We start from the raw sequence: 19,922 nt of genomic DNA on the forward strand, positions 1-19,922 counted from the left end.
TTTATATGAATTGTCATTATCAGATTGATATGGACAGATTGGAATACCAGACTTCGTCTTCGTCAGACCTGGAAGACAAATGTATAATTCATGTGATATTCGGGAAGACACAACTCAAATAAGATCTTATTTGAGTTTCCCAACAAAATCACATACTAGATTATTTTATATTCTGATATGAATATGTTTTGTTTATGTGTTGATATGCTATGCTTTAATTACATATTGTTATGCATTGCATTTAAGATAGGGAGTCTTGACAGATCAGTCAAACTTCTAGATGTTCGGTGATATCACAGCTTAGGGGAAGATCATTCTCCTATTGTAGATGTGGATACAGATCAGGCCGAAGTCTAGGAATAAGACGTACCGTCACCCCAATTGGGAGGGTAGGTGATAGATCGTCTTATTCACACTGAGATCCCTAGAGTTATAGTTGAGCCGAGTCTAGACATGATTTGACTAGAACTACATGTGTTTATAGATGTGGGTTCATAGACTATGAAACCCATGTTTATTGCTTTCAGTTATGATAGCATGTTTATAAGATTTGATTTAAATTGCATGTGTATCTGAATTGAGTTGCATGCTTAGTTTAAATTGATTTCATAGATTATGAAATCTATTACTTTTGAATATGTTCAGGATAGCATGTTTTATGATTTAGATGGTTTATATGCATGCTTACAATGTTTTATACTGGGATTTATTCTCACCGGAGTATCCGGCTGTTGTCTTGTTTTGTATGTGTGCATGACAACAGGTGGGGCAAGATCGGGGTCGAGAAGATGATGAGAGAAGACGAGTTTAGCGTGGTGATTCCGGACTTGGATAGATTTGGTTTTATTACTTGAACTTTAGTAGTTGAACCTTAGATTAATTGAAAAGACTGTTGTACATTATTGTACCTTTATACTGAAATGTAGTTTTATACGTATATTATGTAGATGCCATTACCTTCCGCACTTTATTTTAAAAAGAAAAATTTTTAGACCCTGTTTATCCTAATTGATAATTAAATCCCAAAGATGACTAAGAAGAAGATCAGCGTCCGGATCCCCACAGTTACCATGCCCAAAAATTCGGTATTGTTACCATATCGTACTGAAATCTTCGATAGACCGAAAATTCGGTAAATTCGACATTTTTTCGGTACGATGATCTTGGTATACCGAAAATGCGGTATTTTTTTCCATCCTTAGTTATACGTAAGACAGACTATTTTTAAAAGTAAATATTTTAAATGAGTTAGTTTAACTAAATTATCTATAATAAATTCAACCATTTTAATTAAACATATTATTAATTACTTTAATTATAAATAAAAAAATATATTGCTTTATACATAATTTTTAATTATATTTTAAACAACAAATCTATTTTAAATGTTCATATAAATAAATAAACAAGAGTAAAAACACGTGTAAATTCCTCTCCTACTACAGAAAAAAGAGAAATTGGTATTCCCAGGGGCTGATCGCTCTTTCTTTCGGTTTGCCGAGTCCATCAATGGCGACCCGCTTACCAATTGTCCTCTTACTTTTGGTGGCAACTTCTTTTGGTAGATCTTCCTCTCAAGCGTAAGAAAACCCTTTAAGCTGTCGACTTTATTTAGCTTGTTTTGATGCAAAATGCGTGATCTGGAGTTGCCTTCTGTAGTAGGCGGATTTTACTCTCGCGGGTGCGTGATTTTTGTTCGAGTCCTACGTTTCACCATTGTTGTTGCGAAGAATTTAAAGACGGAAGTAGTTTTTATCCACTGATTTTAATTGTAATTAGCGTCATATTCTTGGAGGGCAGTTGAATTATGGCTGGAGTTATATTTGTACTTGATTAACATGTTGAGTTCGGATGATTTTGTTGAATTTGTGGCACTTTTCTTACAAATGAATGCATTAGGAGATGTTTATTTTGCATTTTCCTTTCAATGTATCTTTGGTTTGTTTGCAATTTCAGCGGTCTAAGAGAATTGAGATCCTTGGAGATTAACCAACAGATAGGAGTTCAAATGAATCTTTCAATGCATCCAAAAAGTGTCGATCCATCACAAGTCATTCAACTCTTACGGCAACCAAGGTCAGGCAATCCAAATAATTGGTGACTCCATTGGCATGGTATTGCCACCATGTTCAGAAACTTTGATAAAATATGCATTTTATTGTTTGGAAAATGTTAAATATTATCTTGGTTTCATGGTTTGGTTTTAATGGATATGGTTTGGAATTTTAATTAGGTGATTATGGCTTTATACTTTTATCTGTTCTGAAATTGAAATTTCTATTGGATTGATGACACTGTTCTGTGGATAGGTTTTTCCTCTATAAAAGCTTTCTATCCGATGAAGAGTGTGATTACCTGATTTCTGGGGTAAATCCCACTTGTCTTACTTATGTTACCATTGTGATTTTTTGCTTTCTTGTTGTTCTTAAAGTACGCATGGGATTATACTGTACAGGGTGAATCAACATCGAAAGTTGACAAGATTAAGGCCAATTTGGATGTTTCGTCAAACTCAAATGTAAGTTTTTCATCTTTTGAGATCTAGGAAGTTATGAGCTGTTTATGCACTAAAGATCTTATAACTTCTTTCCATGTAAATTATCAGGTGAGTTTCCCTCTTATCTGTTAAGATAATTTGCTAAAAGAAGTTTAAAATATTGTGCCGAGTTTTTGTCGTGTTCCTTCGAGCATAATCATTTGTATGGCTTGTAGGATGAAATTGTTTCAAGAGTTGAGGAAATGATCTCTGCTTGGACTTTCCTTCCTAAAGGTATATTCATATGCATGTTGGTGGACACTTTTTGTCTCGCAATCTTTTTTTGTTTGCTCTTTGTGTGTCCACCTTTTCAGCTGGTTTATGGTTTGCATAACAGGCTGTCTTTAATATTTTCAGAGAACAGCAAATCTTTGCAGATTCTGCACTTTGGGCCTGAAGACTCAAAACAAAGTTATAATTATTTTGATGTTAAATCTTCAGAGAAATTTGGGAATCTTTTATTTGCCACAGTTATATTGTATCTCTCAAATGTCGATCACGGAGGTCAGATAATTTTCCCTGAATCAGAGGTAAGAGAAAACTCTCGGTTACTTTCATTTTCACTATGTTGGCTCTATTTTTTTCCAGTTATGCAATCGGTTGTAAATTTTCTGCAGTACAAAATGTGGTCTGACTGTGTAAAGAGTAAAAATATTTTAAAACCTAGCAGAGGGGACGCCATCTTATTCTTCAATCGACATCTCAACACCACCCTTGATCGGAGTAGTTTCCATGCCAGATGTCCTGTCCTTAGTGGTGAAATGTGGTGTGCCACAAAATTATTTTATTTTAAAGGCATAACCCTTGAAAAGGATACGTTGCAATCTGACGATGCTGATTGCTCCGATGAAGATGAAAATTGTCCTCGGTGGGCTGCTGCAGGAGAGTGTGAAAGGAATTCGGTTTTCATGACCGGATCTCCTGATTACTATGGTACATGTAGGAAGAGCTGCAATGAATGCTGATGGTGATATTGAAATCAATTATATAGATCTCATAATCACTTGTTATGTATCATGTTTTAAACTTTACTTTGATGTAGAGTAGAATTTTTCAGTTAAAGATGATCTCTGTGTACATTCCTCACAGTATGGTTCACCTAAAGTTGACAAAGTTTTCTTGTTCTCATAAATTTTGTTTATTCTGTAACTACTAGCTCTGAAACAAGTTGCATATACATACTAAATAAAAAGTATGAACTAGTCTTCCCTATGATGCAAGGTGAAAAATTGTTCAAGGCATTATCTTTTTTTTCTTGAATTATATCGACATTTGTCAAGTTAGAATTAAATTCTGAAACTCTTGATGGTTGAAAGAATGACAGCAAAATATTCTATTAATTTTTAGTGGGAAGCATTAAATGCTTATATGTAAGGTTGTGTGAATGACATAAAAAAGCTGACTGTGGTGAGATTAGAAGTTTACTTGCTAGATGGAAACTTGCATTGCTTGCTCCTATTTCTTGGAAAATGACCAAAGCATGGTCAATGATACCATGATAGTACACATGGGAAATATAGAAATAAAGTTGGCTAAAGTATTGGTTTGTAAATTTCATGGGAGAGCTCTGAAGAACTCTGCAGAAGCAAAAAAAAGAAAAAGAAAAAAGAAGCTTACTTGTGGACTCTCGTAGTTAGACAAGACGATGAAATATGTTTTTACAGCTGATCAATTACCAGCTTTTTGTTCATCTGTCAAGGAAGAGTAGATAGAAGCTAAATGGATTGTTATCACGCCATATTTGCAATTTTTACATTTTCTTTCTTTATAGATGGTATGAATGTATGATCCCGGGACAACGATGAATTGCCTGGACCCTAAATTTATCCAGAGAGGTGCAGCTAAAATATATGGATGCCGATTACTATTGGTTTCGAGCTTGAAGTTTGAATTTATTTTCATTTGAAGGAGGAGATCCCTTCCCCCTCCAGCCTTTCTATGAGAACGATACGACTTATATGTTAGAATCTAGAAAGATGAGTTAGTTTTTCTTTGGCTTACATATTCTTGTTTAAAAGATTTTGACTTAAAATGAGCCTGTACGGTGGAGGTCAGGGCATATTTAAATGCCCAGTCTAGACTCTAGCCCACTATATGGGTCCGCCCATGTCAAGGGTGTAGTTCCCGGACTAGGACATGGATTCTACATGTGGTTCGGATGCTAGTTCAGGTTTGAGCTCGGGGCCAAGATGGAAGACGACGTTGCATTCTATTTTTGATTTTCGTCCCTTGTTTGTTTTCTGGGGTACTAATTATCCTCACGTGCTAGCTCATTACCTAATTCCACAGGTGTCGTCAAAATGATGTGAATAGGAAATTTTCTACGGTGGAAATTGATCTAAAATTTAAGATTCGAGGTTGTATGATGGACTTTCTGTTTAAAGTTGTCTCCGTTGAATTTGTTTTCCGCCGGTGTATTCTGAAAAATCACAAACAAACAGGTGTGAGTGCACCAGGAGTTATCCCAGCAAAACTTGTCCTAGCTCAAGTGACGACTACAGAAGATATGTAGATTAGAGAGACCCAAGTCTTTAAGTTTTTAGCATGAAAGCAATAATAGAGACCCCTGAGTCTTAAAATTTTTTCTTATCCGTGAATCTTGTCATGTCAATGGATTTCTTTACCCTGTTTAGATTGATCGCACGCCAGTTACTCAGATAACTTAGTGAGTATGATATAAAAAAGCAACAGGTCAATTTTCTTCAGATTACTTATCAGCACAAATTATAGTCTTAGCAGCACAAGTAAATATGAGTAAATAAAGAGGCGAGAATGTGTTTTTAGAAGTTCAAAGGCTAAGCTTCTACGTCTCTCATTATTTTGTTTTCATGATTAGGATTCCACTAGAAGATGTGATCAGTACAAAAATTTGTACGAATCTACTTTAGCTTGGTTCCAAAACCCAAATGAGATAAACTCCTAGCACTCTTTTCTTCAACTTGATTTGTTCAAGAACATGCTTCTAACAATTATAATTGATTTTCAAAATACAACTCTCGTTTGTAAAATATAAGTGAGAATACAAAGTGTTGGAATAATTCATGTTCGCAATCTTAATTTTGATATTAATAAAACTTGTTATTTTGTTTTTAATGAATTTACCTAAATGTGCAAAAGCTAAAATTGATCAGGATTTGAACTGATCACTTACCGAGCCAAAACTGAAACTATCGAGACGAAAAATGAAAGCGCCAACTGATTGCCCAAACTGAACCAGCTCAACTGATATATCAAAGACTAGTTCAACTGATTGACCAGCTGATAGATAGTTCAGCATAAGACCTTCAGAAGCCCGGCCAGCTGATGAAGAGCCCAGCTGATGAAGAGCCCAGCTGACCAGTTCAACTGAAGCATGAAATGAGTTCGGCTGAGAGCCAACTGATTTCACAAAACCAGTTCAAAATCAGTTCAACTGACCAGTTCAGAACATTAGTGAGAAATCAATCAGTTCGCAGAACACGACAAGCTTATTCAAATGTAATCCAGCTGTGCGCATTAAGGAAAAGTTTTTGTCCAGTCAAAGGACAATAATTGACGTTGCAGCAGAGATTAAAGTCAAAACGTTCCAGAATGACTGTCGAAATGTACAGACATATTTCGAGGAACGGATTCAAATTGCAACGAACATATTTGATGAGTCTTGGTGTACGGACACATTGCCTCTATAAATAAAAGATCAAGACCATCAAGAAAATATATGAGTGTGTGAATAGCAGAAGAGAAAAGAAGAAGCGTACGTATAATGCACATCAGCTTACAAGAAGCAATCAGCCCAGATTAGAGGGAATACTTCAAAGTGTTATCAGTTTAGTGTAGAAGCATTTTTTTCCCTCAGTGTGTGAGAACACTTTCGTGTTGTATTCATATATCAGTTCTCACACAAACGTACACACAACATCACTCACATATACAGAAAATAGAGCGTATTGATAAGTCGAGTGAGTCTTCACACAAATACAATAAACTTGTGTATGTAGTCTTTAACACATAGATGTAAAATAAGTGTTGGCTGAAAGTGTTGCCTTCAGTCTAGACTAGGAGTTCAATTAGGCAGTAGGGTAAGTCCAAAGCTGAGTAGGTTTGTACAAGGTGTTGTGTAACGATCATGTGCCATTAGGATGAACCAACATGGGCATCGGCCCATACCCACGTACCACTAACGGTCATGGGTCGTTAGGATGGTCCAGCATGGGCCGAGACCGCCACTCATAGAATATCACACCCCTGGAAAGTGGTTTATTTTGCCTTCCTCAACACTTGAACCCAGGACCTCTAGGCTTAAGTACCTAGATTCACTTAAGTCTGGAGGTCTTGGGTTCAAGTGTTGAGGAAGGCGAAAGAAATCACTTTCCAGGGGTGTGATATTCTATGAGTGGCGATGCATGGGCCCATGCTGGACCATCCTAACGACCCATGACCAGTAATGGTGCGTGGGTATGGGCCTAACCACTTTAAGAATCTAGGTACATAAGCCTGGAGGTCCTGGGTTCAAGTGTTGAGCAAGGCGAAAGAAACTAATTTCCAGGGGTGTGATATTCTATGAGTGACGGTGCATGGACATGGGCCTCGCCCATGCTAGACCATCCTAACGACCCATGACCAGTAGTGGTGCGTGGGTATAGGCCGAGGTCCATGTTGGTTCAGCCTAATGGCCCATGATCGTTACATGTTGTATAAATCAACATCTTCTAGTGGATCCTACCCGAGGTCGTAGAAGGGGTGACGTAGGAGCAGTTGAAGTCTCCGAACATCCATAAACATATCTTGTGTACTTAACTGTGTAAATTTTGTTTTCAAACTGATTTGATCAGTTCGAGCAGTTATCAGTTCAGTTCTCACCATAATTGATTTGACACATGCAAGAACTGATTTTCCTCATTTCAGTTATTCAGTTCACACAAGGTAAAAGGCTTTCAAATTAATCAGTTTTCTTAACGAAGGATTATTTCGAGTATTTTCCGCTTGGTTTAAAACCCAACACGATCTAATTCATCGATGTTAACATTCTTAGAATACGAGCTATTGAAGATCATGGAGAATATTGTATTTGAAGCACCTTCACAGGTGTTAGAACCGATCCATCACAAAGTACACAATATTGATCTTTAATCGATCTGATGGGAAACTGAATGGGTGTAAAACAACTTAAAGATGAATCTTTGAGGGATTCTGAAACGTCCACTACTTTTTAACTTTAAAATCCTATAAAAAAATCTCATACATAATTTCGAAATTCACCAATTAAAAAACTTAAAATTTTCATAAATCAAAATAATTTAATATTTAAAATCTCAAGTGCATAAAAATACCTAAATCGTCAATTAACAAAAATTCAACTATAACCTTTAACATGATCATAATAATTTCAAAATAACGCATAAAAATCTCTATTAAATCATTAACAAAATCTTTATAATTTTTAAATATCAAGCTAATGCGGAAAACAAAGGCCCTCAAGAGTGTACTGCCGGACTCGATCCACTCAAGCGTCAGCGCCTATCTCAATATCATCATCACCAGCAGCATTCAAGCCTAGAGAGTCTAACGACTCAACACGTTCTAAACATGAATAACAAATAATACATATATAAACACATGCATTAAAATCATAATTTTATTTAAAATAACATTTTTATCATAAATAAATCATAAATCGTAAAATCGTAAAATTGTAAAGCTTTCAATCATTTATCATTTTGGGTGAAGTTTGATCCTTGAAACTGACTAGCCTTTATCCTCTAGTCGGCTGATCAGTCTTAGCTCACCATTGCGCATGGGGAGGGGCACTAGCACCGAAGCAAAATGGAAATACAATCGTCGGGCTTCTCTGGGCATTTTCCTGTAAATGGGATCCCTATGGGGCCTTCTCCCTCACGATATTTCCAAAAATCATATAACATATCCTCTTTGTCATAGGCAATTCACATCCTTCATGGAGCGTCCCACTACTTTTTAACTTTAAAATTATACTATTTTTTTTAAAAGCATAAAAATCAAAAATCAATAATTTAAATAACTTAACCTTGCCATAAATCAAAATAATTTAACATTTAAAATCTCAAGTGCATAAAAATACATAAATTGTCAATTAACAAAAAATCAACTCTAACCTTTAACATGATCATACTGACTCAAAATAACGCATAAAAATCTCTATTAAATCATTAAAAAAATCTTTATAATTTTTAACTATCAAGCTAATGCGGAAAACAAAGACCCTCGAGAGTGTACTGTCGGACTCGATCCACTCAAGCGTCAGCGCCTCTCTCAATATCATCATCACCTGTAGCATTCAAGCCTAGTGAGTCTAATGACTCAGGACGTTTTAAACAGGAGTAACAAATAATACATATAGAAACACATGCATTAAAATCATAATTTTATTTAAAATGACATTTATATCATAAATAAATCATAAATCTTAAAATCGTAAAATTGTAAAGCTTTCAATCATTTATCATTTTGGGTGAAGTTTGATCCTTGAAAGTGACTAGCATTTATCCTCTGTTCAACTGATCAGTCTTAGCTCACCATTACGCATGGGGACGGGCACTAGCATCGAAAGAAAATGGAATACAATCGTTGGGCTCCCTTTGGGCCATTTTCCCGTAAACGGGCTCCCTCTGGGGCCTTCTCCCTCATGATATTCCCAAAAATCATATATCATATCCTCTTTGTCACAGTCAATTCATCTTTCATGAAACATCCACTATTTAAAATTCTACTAAGTATTTTTTAAAGCATAAAAATCTAAAATCAATAATTTAAATAACTTCAACTTTCCATAATCAAAATAATTTAACATTTAAAATCTCAAGTGCATTGAAATACCTAAATCGTCACTTAACAAAAATTCAACTCTAACCTTTAACATGATCATATTAATTTCAAAATAACGCATAAAAATCTCTATTAAATCATTAACAAAATCTTTATAATTTTTAACTATCAAGCTAATAAGGAAAACAAAGGCCCTCAAGAGTGTACTGCCGGACTCGATCCACTCAAACGTCACCGCCTCTCTCAATATCATCATCACCTGCAGCATTCAAGCCTAGTGAGTCTAATGACTCAACACGTTCTAAACATGAGTAACAAATAATGCATATACAAACACATGCATTAAAATCATAATTCTATTTAAAATAACATTTTTATCATAAATAAATAATAAATCGTAAAATCGTAAAATTGTAAAGCTTTCAATCATTTATTATTTTGGGTGAAGTTTGATCCTTGAAAGTGACTAGCCTTTATCCTCTAGTCTACTGATCAGTCTTAGCTCACCATTGCGCATGGGGACGGGCACTAGCACCGAAGTAAAATGAAATACAATCGTTGGGCTCCCTCTGAGGCATTTTCTCATAAACGGGCTCCCTCTGGGCCTTCTCCCTAACGATATTCCCAAAAATCATATATCATATCCTCTTTATCAGAGTCAATTCATATCTTTCAAAATATTTTTCTTTCTTTTTTTTAAATCATAAAATATTATGACTTTCCAAAAATAGCATTTTTTTGCACAGCTGTAACATAAATCATAAAATATCTTATTTTCATCAAAACCATCATAATAAATCATTTAACACCCTTTTCGTACAGCCAAGGTGTAAAATGACCGTTTTGCCCATAGACGTAAAATTTCGCGATTTTGATTTTTTCTTACTTTCATTGACTCTAGACCATCCCCAAATAATTATTTAAGCTCAAATTTATTTTTTAATATTTTTATTTAGCTTAAATCCGATGCTTTCGATTTAATTTTCTATTTACTAATTCGTGAAGCGTTTAATTCCCGAATTAATTAAAAGTTTCTTCCCAAATTTTAAAAATAGACTTTTATTACCTAAACCACCCTCGTGAACCATGAACCGAGCCCCGTGGACAAGGTTCGAGCCTTTCCTTTTCCCTAGCCATATTTCGAACCTAAGCTTGTTTCCTTCGAGCCATTCCCATTTTTCTCGAACCACACCCGAGCCACCTCGAGCCAACCCCTGACCAGACCACCTAGGGACCATATTGGCCAGCTCTGACCCATTTAACTAGCCCCTAGCCCACACCACCAGTTCTAGCATGAGCTGCGGCCGAGACTCGCAACTAGGATTCCAACTCGACGAGGACTCTTCACCCGAGCCCCCACTCAAGCCCGAACCCTGCTGACCCTCATTGGACCACCCTCAGACCTAGCCTAGACCAACCTAGCCAAGCCCCGACCCTCACGCAGCAACCGATCGTGGCATGTAATCGATGCACATGGGAAGAGTCCATGCGATCATGGACTCTTCATTATCGACAAACCAAAGCTAGAACAATACCAGACCCTTAACCATGACCCTCACCGAGCCCCATCCCAACCCTGGCCAAGCCCCCGGCGCACAACCCACATAGCTGAGCCATCTTCCGATCAGTTAAACTAGGAAATCCTAAGACTCTCCTATCTCGGCCAAACTTGATTTCTAGCATGTATTTTATCTCTTGACGACTATTTTCCTGTTCCTTAAAACCTCATATTGGCAGCGTGTCCTTAGGAATCATAATGTTTAATAAACAAGCGTAAATTAATCAAAACTTTGAAAATAATCGTTATATCGTTAAACCCATTGAACGTAAATATTTTTCATGAAAAATAAATCAAATCATGCATAATATTGTTTGAATGACGCGTCAAAGGATTTAGATACGTGGCTTTGTGTTTTAGAACGCTCGAAAATACGATTGTCGGCGTGGGGTGCGAGGAAGAATGAACGTGTGACGAGGACTCCTTGTTTTCTTCCCTTAAGATTTTTCGAAATTTAGTGTGTGTATTGTGTGTGAGGATCGGCTGATTAAGATGTTTAGAAGCCTGGGTTTTCTATTTTATATATTTTAATTTGCATGATAATGAGCTTGGATTTTGGACTTTTAAGTTTAGGAGCAATTGAGCCTACTTATCCATGTTAAATTGAGCCCAATAACACCAATTTAATTGAAAAATAAAAGTTTATGAAAATTAGTTTTCAAAAATAATGCATTGGATATTTTAAAAGTCCTTCATTTACAAAAACTTGGCTTCCCGGATGAAATCGTGCGCGTCTCGTAAAATAATTTGAACTCTATCATTTTTAGAAAAATTTAATAATTTTAATCATATTAAGAAGCATTGAAAATATTTACTGAAAATATTTATTTTGTCTTGGTCGTCTCCGGTCTCTTTTCCCCAGTCTATTATCGAATATTCGGATAAAATCTACAATTTCTCGTGAAACCATGTCATATAATCATTTAATCATGCAATTATATCTTTAATCATATAATATGCATCATACAAGCATTTAAAATTAATTATGCAAAGCAACTAAGCAATTTAAATCGTTTGCATACATGTGGTCTACGTAGGTTGACTTTTGGACGTTACACTTCAAAATATTTTCTTCTCCTTTTTATCATAAAATATCGTATCCTTTCCACATTTAAAAAATAGCATTTAACAGTAAATTACACAACTTTACCATAAATCATAAAATCTCATATTTTAATCGTAAACATTTTAAAATATCATTTAACATGTGTTATGATCCCTCGGGACACTGCCAACGTTTTTCGTACCACCCAGCTGTAAAATGACCGTTTTATCCCTGGACTTCATATTTCTCGATTTTAACTTTTTCTCATTTTATTGACTTGTGACTATCCAAAATAATTATTTAAGTTTAAATTTTATTTTTATATTTTTATTTAACGTAAAATCGGTCTTTTTAATAATTCGTAAAGTGTTTTAATTCCGAATAAATCCCAAATTTAATATTTTCTACCTAAACTTTAAACATAGACTTTTCATTCCTAAATTACCCTCGTGAACCATGAACCAACCCCCCATGGACCCAGCTTCGAACCACTTTCTTGTAAGCCAAAACCGAACCCTATCCTACATATGTAAAGCCACGACTCGATTCTCTCTAACCACCACCAAGCCAACTTGGACCAGACCGTTACCAAACCCTCTTGGACCATTCCCGACCTAGCCTAGACCAGCGCACCATCCCAAAGCCCGCAGCCAAGTCGCGCACACCCATGCACGCAAGCCCCTCGATCGCGGCTCTTTTTTTTTCTTCGACCACAATTTACCAGCCGCCTAGGAACCCAACTAGGACTCTACTAGACCTTACTGGACCAATCCTATCCAGCCTCAACCGAGCTGCGAACCCCTTGCCCGTGGCTTCACCAAGCGTGCATGGGGAGGAGTCCTAGTTCACTTGGACTCTTCCCTAGCATGGCTAGGACCTAGTCGCTGCACTCGGCTAGGACTATTTCCAACCCTTTACCACGTCCAGCCCAGCCCCTAGTTAAACCCTGACCGAGCCACTCGTAGCCATGCACCGAGCCAGCCGCTCTAGTTATTCATGTGGGGACCTTTCGAAACCCTAGGATTCTCCCTCCTTAACCAACTCGATTCTAGCCTTCATTTACCCCTTGAATCATCCATGTTCAACTCATTAAACATCCTACGTTGGCAGCGTACTAGTTGGAAATCATAAAACGTTCATATATACATAAAAATTTTCAAAACTTTAAAAATGATCGTCGAAACGATAAGCACTTTTAACTCCAATATTTTTCATGCAAAAATAAACAAAACATTCATAATATGGATTGAATGATGCGTCAAAAGAATTTATAAACGTGCCTTTGCATTTTAGAACACTCGAATATACGATCGTTGGTGTAGGACGCGAAGAAGATTGAACGGGCGACGAAGACTCCTTGTTTTCTCCCTCTTCAATTTTTCAAAAATAGGTGTGTGTGGAGTGTGTGATTTCGGCTGATATGTTGTACAAAAGACCTAGTTTTCTATTTTGTAGATTTTATTTTGCATGATAATGGGCTTGGGTTTTGGGCCTTAGAGTTTAAGTGCAATTAGGCCTACTAATATTAGGTAAATTAGACCCAGTAAAACCTATTTAATTAAAAAATAAAAATTTATAAAAATTAGATTTCAAAAATAATAATTTTGAACTTTTAAAAATCTCTTGTTTGCCCAAAATTGGCTTCTCGATAAAATCGAGCTCGTCTCGTAAAATAATTTGAACTCTATCATTTTTAGAAAAATTTAATCATAGTAATAAGCCTTGAAAATATTTATTGAAAAATATTTATTTTATCTTGGTCGTCTCTGGTCTCCTTTCCCCAGCTTATTATCGAATATTCGGGTTAAATCTACTATTTTCATAAAATCATGCAATTAGACCATTGATCATGTAGTATGCATCATGTAATCATTTAAATCAATTAAGCAATTTAAACCATTTTCATTCATGTGATTTACGTAGGTTGACTTTTGGACGTTATAAATCCTCCCCCCCTAAAAAAATTTTGTCCTCGAAATTAAGACGTATCGAATAATTTGGGATAGAGACTCTTCATCTCTGACTCAGTCTCCCAAGTGGCTTCTTCCTCCAAGTGATTCAACCACTTGACTTAGACCATTTTTATCACCTTGTTCCGCAACTTTCTTTCTTGTCTACCCAAGATTTGAGTAGACTTCTCCTCATATGACAGGTTTGGTGTAAGTTGCAGTGGCTCGAAGTTCAATACGTGTGAAGGGTTTGGCATGTACTTGCTGAGCATCGATATGTGGAAAACATTGTGGACTCCTGCGAGATTAGGTGGCAACACCACTTGGTATGCTAATGCTCCCACTCTTTCGAGTATCTCAAATGATCCAATGAATCTTTGACTAAGTTTTCCTTTTTTGCCAAATCTCATAGCACCCTTCGTAGGTGCTATCTTTATAAACACATGATCACCTACTTCAAACTCGAGGTCTCGTCTTCTCTTGTCTGCGTAGCCCTTCTGTCGACTCTGAGCAGTTTTTATTCTATCTCGGATCCATTTTTGCAGAGTGCTGAACTATCTCGGGTCCTATCGTAGCCCTTTCTCCTACCTCACCACAATGGATAGGTGATCTACATTTTCTTCAATATAGTGCCTCGTATGGAGCCATCTCTATAGATGACTGATAACTGTTGTTGTAAGTGAATTCCACTAGAGGTAGTTTCGGTTCCCAACTCCCATGGAAATCGATCGCTCATGCTCGGAGTAGATCATCTAAAACCTGTATGACTCTCTCGAACTGACCGTCGGTCTGAGGATGACATGAGGTACTGAATAGTTGCTTAGTCCCCAATGCCGCATGTAGACTCTTCCAAAACGATGAAGTGAAATTTGTGTCTCTGTGATACTATAGACACTGGAATCTCATGAAGTCTAACTATCTCTCGAATATATAGCTCCACATACAGATTCATGGAAAAAGTCATCTTCACTGATAATAAATGTGCTGATTTTGTAAGACGGTCTACTATTACCCAAATGGCATTGAGTGCTTTCACTGTCTTTGGCAATCCTACCACAAAATCCATAGTAAAATTCTACCACTTCCACTCAGGAATGGGGAGTGGTCGAAGCATTCCCGCCGGTCTCTGATGCTCTTCCATCACTTGCTGACATGTCAATCATTTGGATACAAAGCGCATAATGTCGTTTAATTCCCGGCCACCAATATAAAAGTTGCAAATCTTTGTACATCTTGATACTTCCAAGATGAACAGAATAAGGGGTATTGTGAGCTTCAGTCATAATGTCAACTCTAAGTGAATCACCACTAGTAACCCATAGTCAACCTCAATACTTAACAATGCCATCTTCGACTGAATATAGCATGCTGCCCTTCAATTCATCTCGCTGTCTCCATTTCTGCAGTTGCTCATCATTAGACTGTCAGGCTTGAATTCTATCTCGTAAAGTTTAATGCACTATCATTGTAGCAAGATTAGGGGCCTCTACCCTAGCATATTTTTCAATATCGAAGCGCTGAATTTCCATTTGCAGTGGTTTCTGTACTGATAAATGTGCCAAGACTGTCCATTTCCTACTCAAAGCATCTGCTACTACATTAGCCTTGCCGGGATGGTAGCTAATATCACAGTCGTAATCCTTAACAAGCTCTAGCCACCGTCTTTATCTCATATTCAAGTCCTTTTGGGGAAATAAATATTTAAGACTTTTATGATCCATAAAGATCTTGAATTTCTCACCATTCAAGTAGCGGCTTCAAATTTTCAATGCAAATACGACTTCTACGAGCTCAAGATCATGCGTCAGATAATTATTTTAATGTACTTTCAGCTGTCTAGACGCATACGCTATGAATCGCTCATGCTGCATAAGGACTGAGCCCAATCCTAGCTTCGAAGAATCAGTAAATACCACATATTTCCCTTGCTCTATCGGCATAGCTAAAACGGGTGCTGTAGTGAGTGTTGCTTCAATTGATCGAAGTTATTTTGACACTCCGGTCCCCATATAAATTTTGCATTCTTCTTCGTCAAAGATGTCAAGGGTAATGCAATAGACGAAAAAACCTTGATGAACTTACGATAGTAGTTAGCTAAACCCAAGAAACTGCGTATTTCCGTCACATTTTTAGGCACAAGCCACTGCTTGACTGATTCGACCTTAGATGGGTCGACCTCAACTCCCTCTAATGATACGATGTGGCCTAAGAATGCCACTCTCTTTAGCCAAAACTCATACTTGCTGAACTTTGCATATAATTTCCGATCTTTTAAAACTTGCAAAGTCGTCCTCAAATGCTGATCATGCTCCTCACGGCTCTTGGAATAGATCAAGATATCATCGACGAAAACAATAATAAACTGATCGAGATACGGTAGAAATACGTGATTCATGAGATCCATGAAGATCGCTAGGGCGTTAGTCAGACCAAACGGCATCACTAAAAACTCATAATGTCCATAGCGTGTCCTAAACGATGTCTTATGTACTTCCGTCTCCTTAACCCTCAACCGGTGATATCCAGACCTAAGATCTATCTTTGAAAATACTGAAGGTTCTTGCAATTGATCAAATAAATCATCGATTCGGGGCAATGGATACTTATTCTTCACTATCACTCTGTTTAGCTCCCTATAGTCGATGCACAACCTCATAGTCCCATCCTTTTTTTTCCACAAATAACACTGGCGCCCCCCATAGAGAGAAAATAGGGCGAATAAATACTTTATCTAACAGCTCTTGAATTTTGTCCTTTAATTTCTTCATTTTAGTGGGTTCTAATCGATATGGTGTCTTAGAAATCGGCACTTTACCGGGCATCAACTCAATAGCGAATTCCACTTCTCTTTTGGTGGGATGCCATAAACATCGTCGGGAAATACGTCCGGAAAATCCTTAACTACCTCCACATCATTAATAGATCGACTGTCAGTGTCGGGTGCAGATATAATACTAGCGAGAAAACTTTGGCAGCCCTTTTGAATAAGCTTCTTCGCATGCATGCATGAAATAATATGCGGCATTTGTTTATTTAGTGCCGCCTCGAAGATAAATGCTTTCCCATTTAGTGTTCTAATAGAATTGACCTCCGCCAAAAATCAAAAGTGGCCCCATTTAGTGTGAACCAATCCATCCCCAAAATAATGTTGAACTCGGGCATTGGTAGTACTATAAGGTCCGCTCGTATAATATTCTTTTGCAATTTAAGTTCCACATCCTTAACCATGCTACTAGAAACCATATGTTCCCCAGAAGGCACTGTAACTTTGAATCCCGACTCTACATCCATTGGTAAGATTTTAAATTTCATCACGAAGAATTCAAATATGAAAGAATGCATAGCTCCAGAATTTATGAAACGTCTCCTATTCGTTTTCTAAAAACGTGCTAGAATTGTTTTTTTTAAAACCCTTACTAGCATCAGCCGAACATTTACATAAAATAATTAAAGTATTTTTGACGCCATTTTAAAATAACCCAACCAACTGACATTTAAGAATCTAAAGGAAATAGTTTAAAACATAAAATCGTCAAACATTTTACCAACCTAAAAACATTATTTGAAAAGTATAGCACATATTATAACCTCTAAAAAACCACTCATAAACATAAATAAAAGTCATAATAAATCTTTAACATAATCTTAAAATTATAAATCATAACTGAGGAAAACTAGCGTCGGTTCTCAGGTTATGTGCACCTTCAGTCCAGCAAAGTCAACCATCCAAGCCTCCCTCAACAATATTATCACACTCACCTGCATCAATCACACCTAGTGAGTCTAAAGACTCAACACATCATATTCTTGATACCAAATAATACATATAAATCCACAAGCAATATTGAAAATATTTTTACGTAAAAATAACATTTTCATGACATGCATAGACTTCAAACATAAACATTTTGATAAACGTTTTCATAAACATTTTCGTAAACTTTTGCATAAACATTTACATATCATCATAAACATATTCATATTGATATCCATATCCATATCCATATTCGTATCCGTATCCCTATTCATATCAACATATTCATATTCTTTTCGTTGAATTCAAATCGATAATTGTGACTTGTATTCGTATTGGGCGATTGATCCATCTATAAAACCACAGTACTGGGCGGGGAGAAACCAGCAACACTCTCACCGGTCAACTGGACCTTAGCCAACGTATTAACATATTAACGTATTCGTATTCGTATAAATGGAAATACGATCGTCGGGCTCCCACTGGGACCTTCACCCTCATGATATCTCCAACATATTTAGTCACAATTACTTCATTTCCTTCAACGTTTCGTATTCTCATCACTTAATAAAAATTAAACATGCATATAACATTTTTCTTTTAAACCAAGCATGCAATATATCTTTTAAATGTCAATATTAAATCATTAAAAAATCCGTAAACATTTAAAATAAACGTTTTAACATATAAAAATCATAAAAAGCCATAAATGTTTCAAAAGAAACATTTTAACATCATAAACATTTAAAATAAACATTTAAATCATAAAAATTTAGAACCATCATTTTAACATATTAAATCATAACATAACATTTTGACATATTAACCCAAATACATTTAAAATAACATTTTGACATATTAAAAATCCTTAAACGTTAAAAATAAACGCATTAACATCATAATATTCATAAAATTTAAAATTGACATATTAACATATAAAAATTCCTAAACATCCATAACCATTGAAAATAATCATATTAGCATTTAACACAGCATTCATGACACTTTCATGACGTTTACTAATTTTTTGGGGTAAAACGGATGTAACATTTCACGTTTTTTTATATTTTCTTAATTCCATTGAATCTACATGTCCCAAATAATTATTTAAGCCTACATGTATTTTTTCATATTTTTATTTGGCTTAAATCGATGACTTTTAAATTAATCTTTAAATATAACATTTAATTCGTTTTAATCCCGAATTAAACCAAAACTTAATATAAAATTCCCAAATTAAAAATTTAAACTTTTACTAATTATTTGAGCTTAAATATAATTTTTTATAATTTATAAAGCTTAAAACTAGGTGTCTCAATTAATTCTTTAATTAACGTTTCGTGCGGCGATTAAATCCCGGATAAATTTAAAACTCGTTATTTTGATCCCAAATTTTAAACATAGCATTTTTATTATTTATTCTACCCTTCCAACATGAGCCACACTCGTGGACCCATGGATTCAATTTTAGTCTTATTATTTTCGTTTTTGGACCCCTTATTGAACTACCCGAGCCATCTCCCAAAATACTCGAGCCATGGTCGAGACACCTTAGCCAAACCCGGGCCAATCCATCTAGGAACCCTCCTGGACCATTAGAACCCATTGGACCTATGCCTAAGCTCAAAAACCGAAGCTAAACATAAGCTGCAGAAACAGCCAAGAAACCCACCTAGACTACCCTTGAGCCATGTTCGTTTTTCCTCGAGCCAAGCTCGAACCATCGTGAGACAACCTCAACCCAGACCACCTATGGACCCTACTGGACCCTTAGAACCCTTAGGAACCTACCATAGGCTCGAACTGAAGCCACACCAATAGGTGCAAGCAGCATCCGAGAAAACCCATCTTGGCAGGGACTCTCGTTTATGTTGCGACCCAGACCTTGAACCAGCCCCTTGTGCCCCTTCTTAGGACCCTAAGGACCTATCCTAGCCGAGCCCAAAGCCACTGGCCAAGCCAACACACCCTGCACAACCTGCCGCAACATGCGTCCTTCCTTGATACCTCTCTCTGGTGGAGTCCTAGCTTGCTAGGACTCCTCCCCAGCCTCTTGTCTCAAGTCCCAGCGTGGCTAGGACTCTTCCCCTGACCCCTCACGGACCCTAGCCAAGCCCTGGCCCCAACCGAAACCCATGTCCAGTAGCAAGAACCCAATAGCCGAGCCCCTTGAGCACCATATCAGAAACATGGTTCTAGCTTTGTTTAGTTCATGATGTGCAAAGTTTTGGTTGTTTTCTATGACTCTAAAACTTGTGTAAATCATCTTTGATCATATCCTAATCATGACAGACCCTTTA

At 36.6% G+C, this 19,922-nt stretch overlaps 1 protein-coding gene across 1 annotated transcript; it reads left to right on the forward strand.

Annotated features, from left to right (window-relative positions):
* Nucleotides 1–1,410: 1,410 nt before the first annotated feature.
* Nucleotides 1,411–3,668, forward strand: LOC142532844 (putative prolyl 4-hydroxylase 12). Its single transcript, XM_075639361.1, has 7 exons — nt 1,411–1,580; nt 1,957–2,076; nt 2,310–2,367; nt 2,456–2,518; nt 2,713–2,770; nt 2,894–3,066; nt 3,154–3,668. Exons 1-7 carry the CDS (start codon nt 1,510–1,512, stop codon nt 3,499–3,501), a joined length of 891 nt encoding a protein of 296 aa, XP_075495476.1. The 5' UTR covers nt 1,411–1,509; the 3' UTR covers nt 3,502–3,668.
* Nucleotides 3,669–19,922: the final 16,254 nt, after the last annotated feature.

The sequence above is a fragment of the Primulina tabacum genome, chromosome 18, assembly GCF_025594145.1.
Source record: "Primulina tabacum isolate GXHZ01 chromosome 18, ASM2559414v2, whole genome shotgun sequence".
NCBI lineage: Eukaryota > Viridiplantae > Streptophyta > Magnoliopsida > Lamiales > Gesneriaceae > Primulina > Primulina tabacum.

Bases quoted from the DNA above. Each gene is read 5' to 3' on its own strand.
- LOC142532844 (XM_075639361.1), top strand. From the start codon at position 1,510: ATGGCGACCCGCTTACCAATTGTCCTCTTACTTTTGGTGGCAACTTCT. The intron at 2,771-2,893 runs GTATATTCATAT...TAATATTTTCAG, and splicing joins TTGGACTTTCCTTCCTAAAG to AGAACAGCAAATCTTTGCAG. The intron at 3,067-3,153 runs GTAAGAGAAAAC...AATTTTCTGCAG, and splicing joins TAATTTTCCCTGAATCAGAG to TACAAAATGTGGTCTGACTG.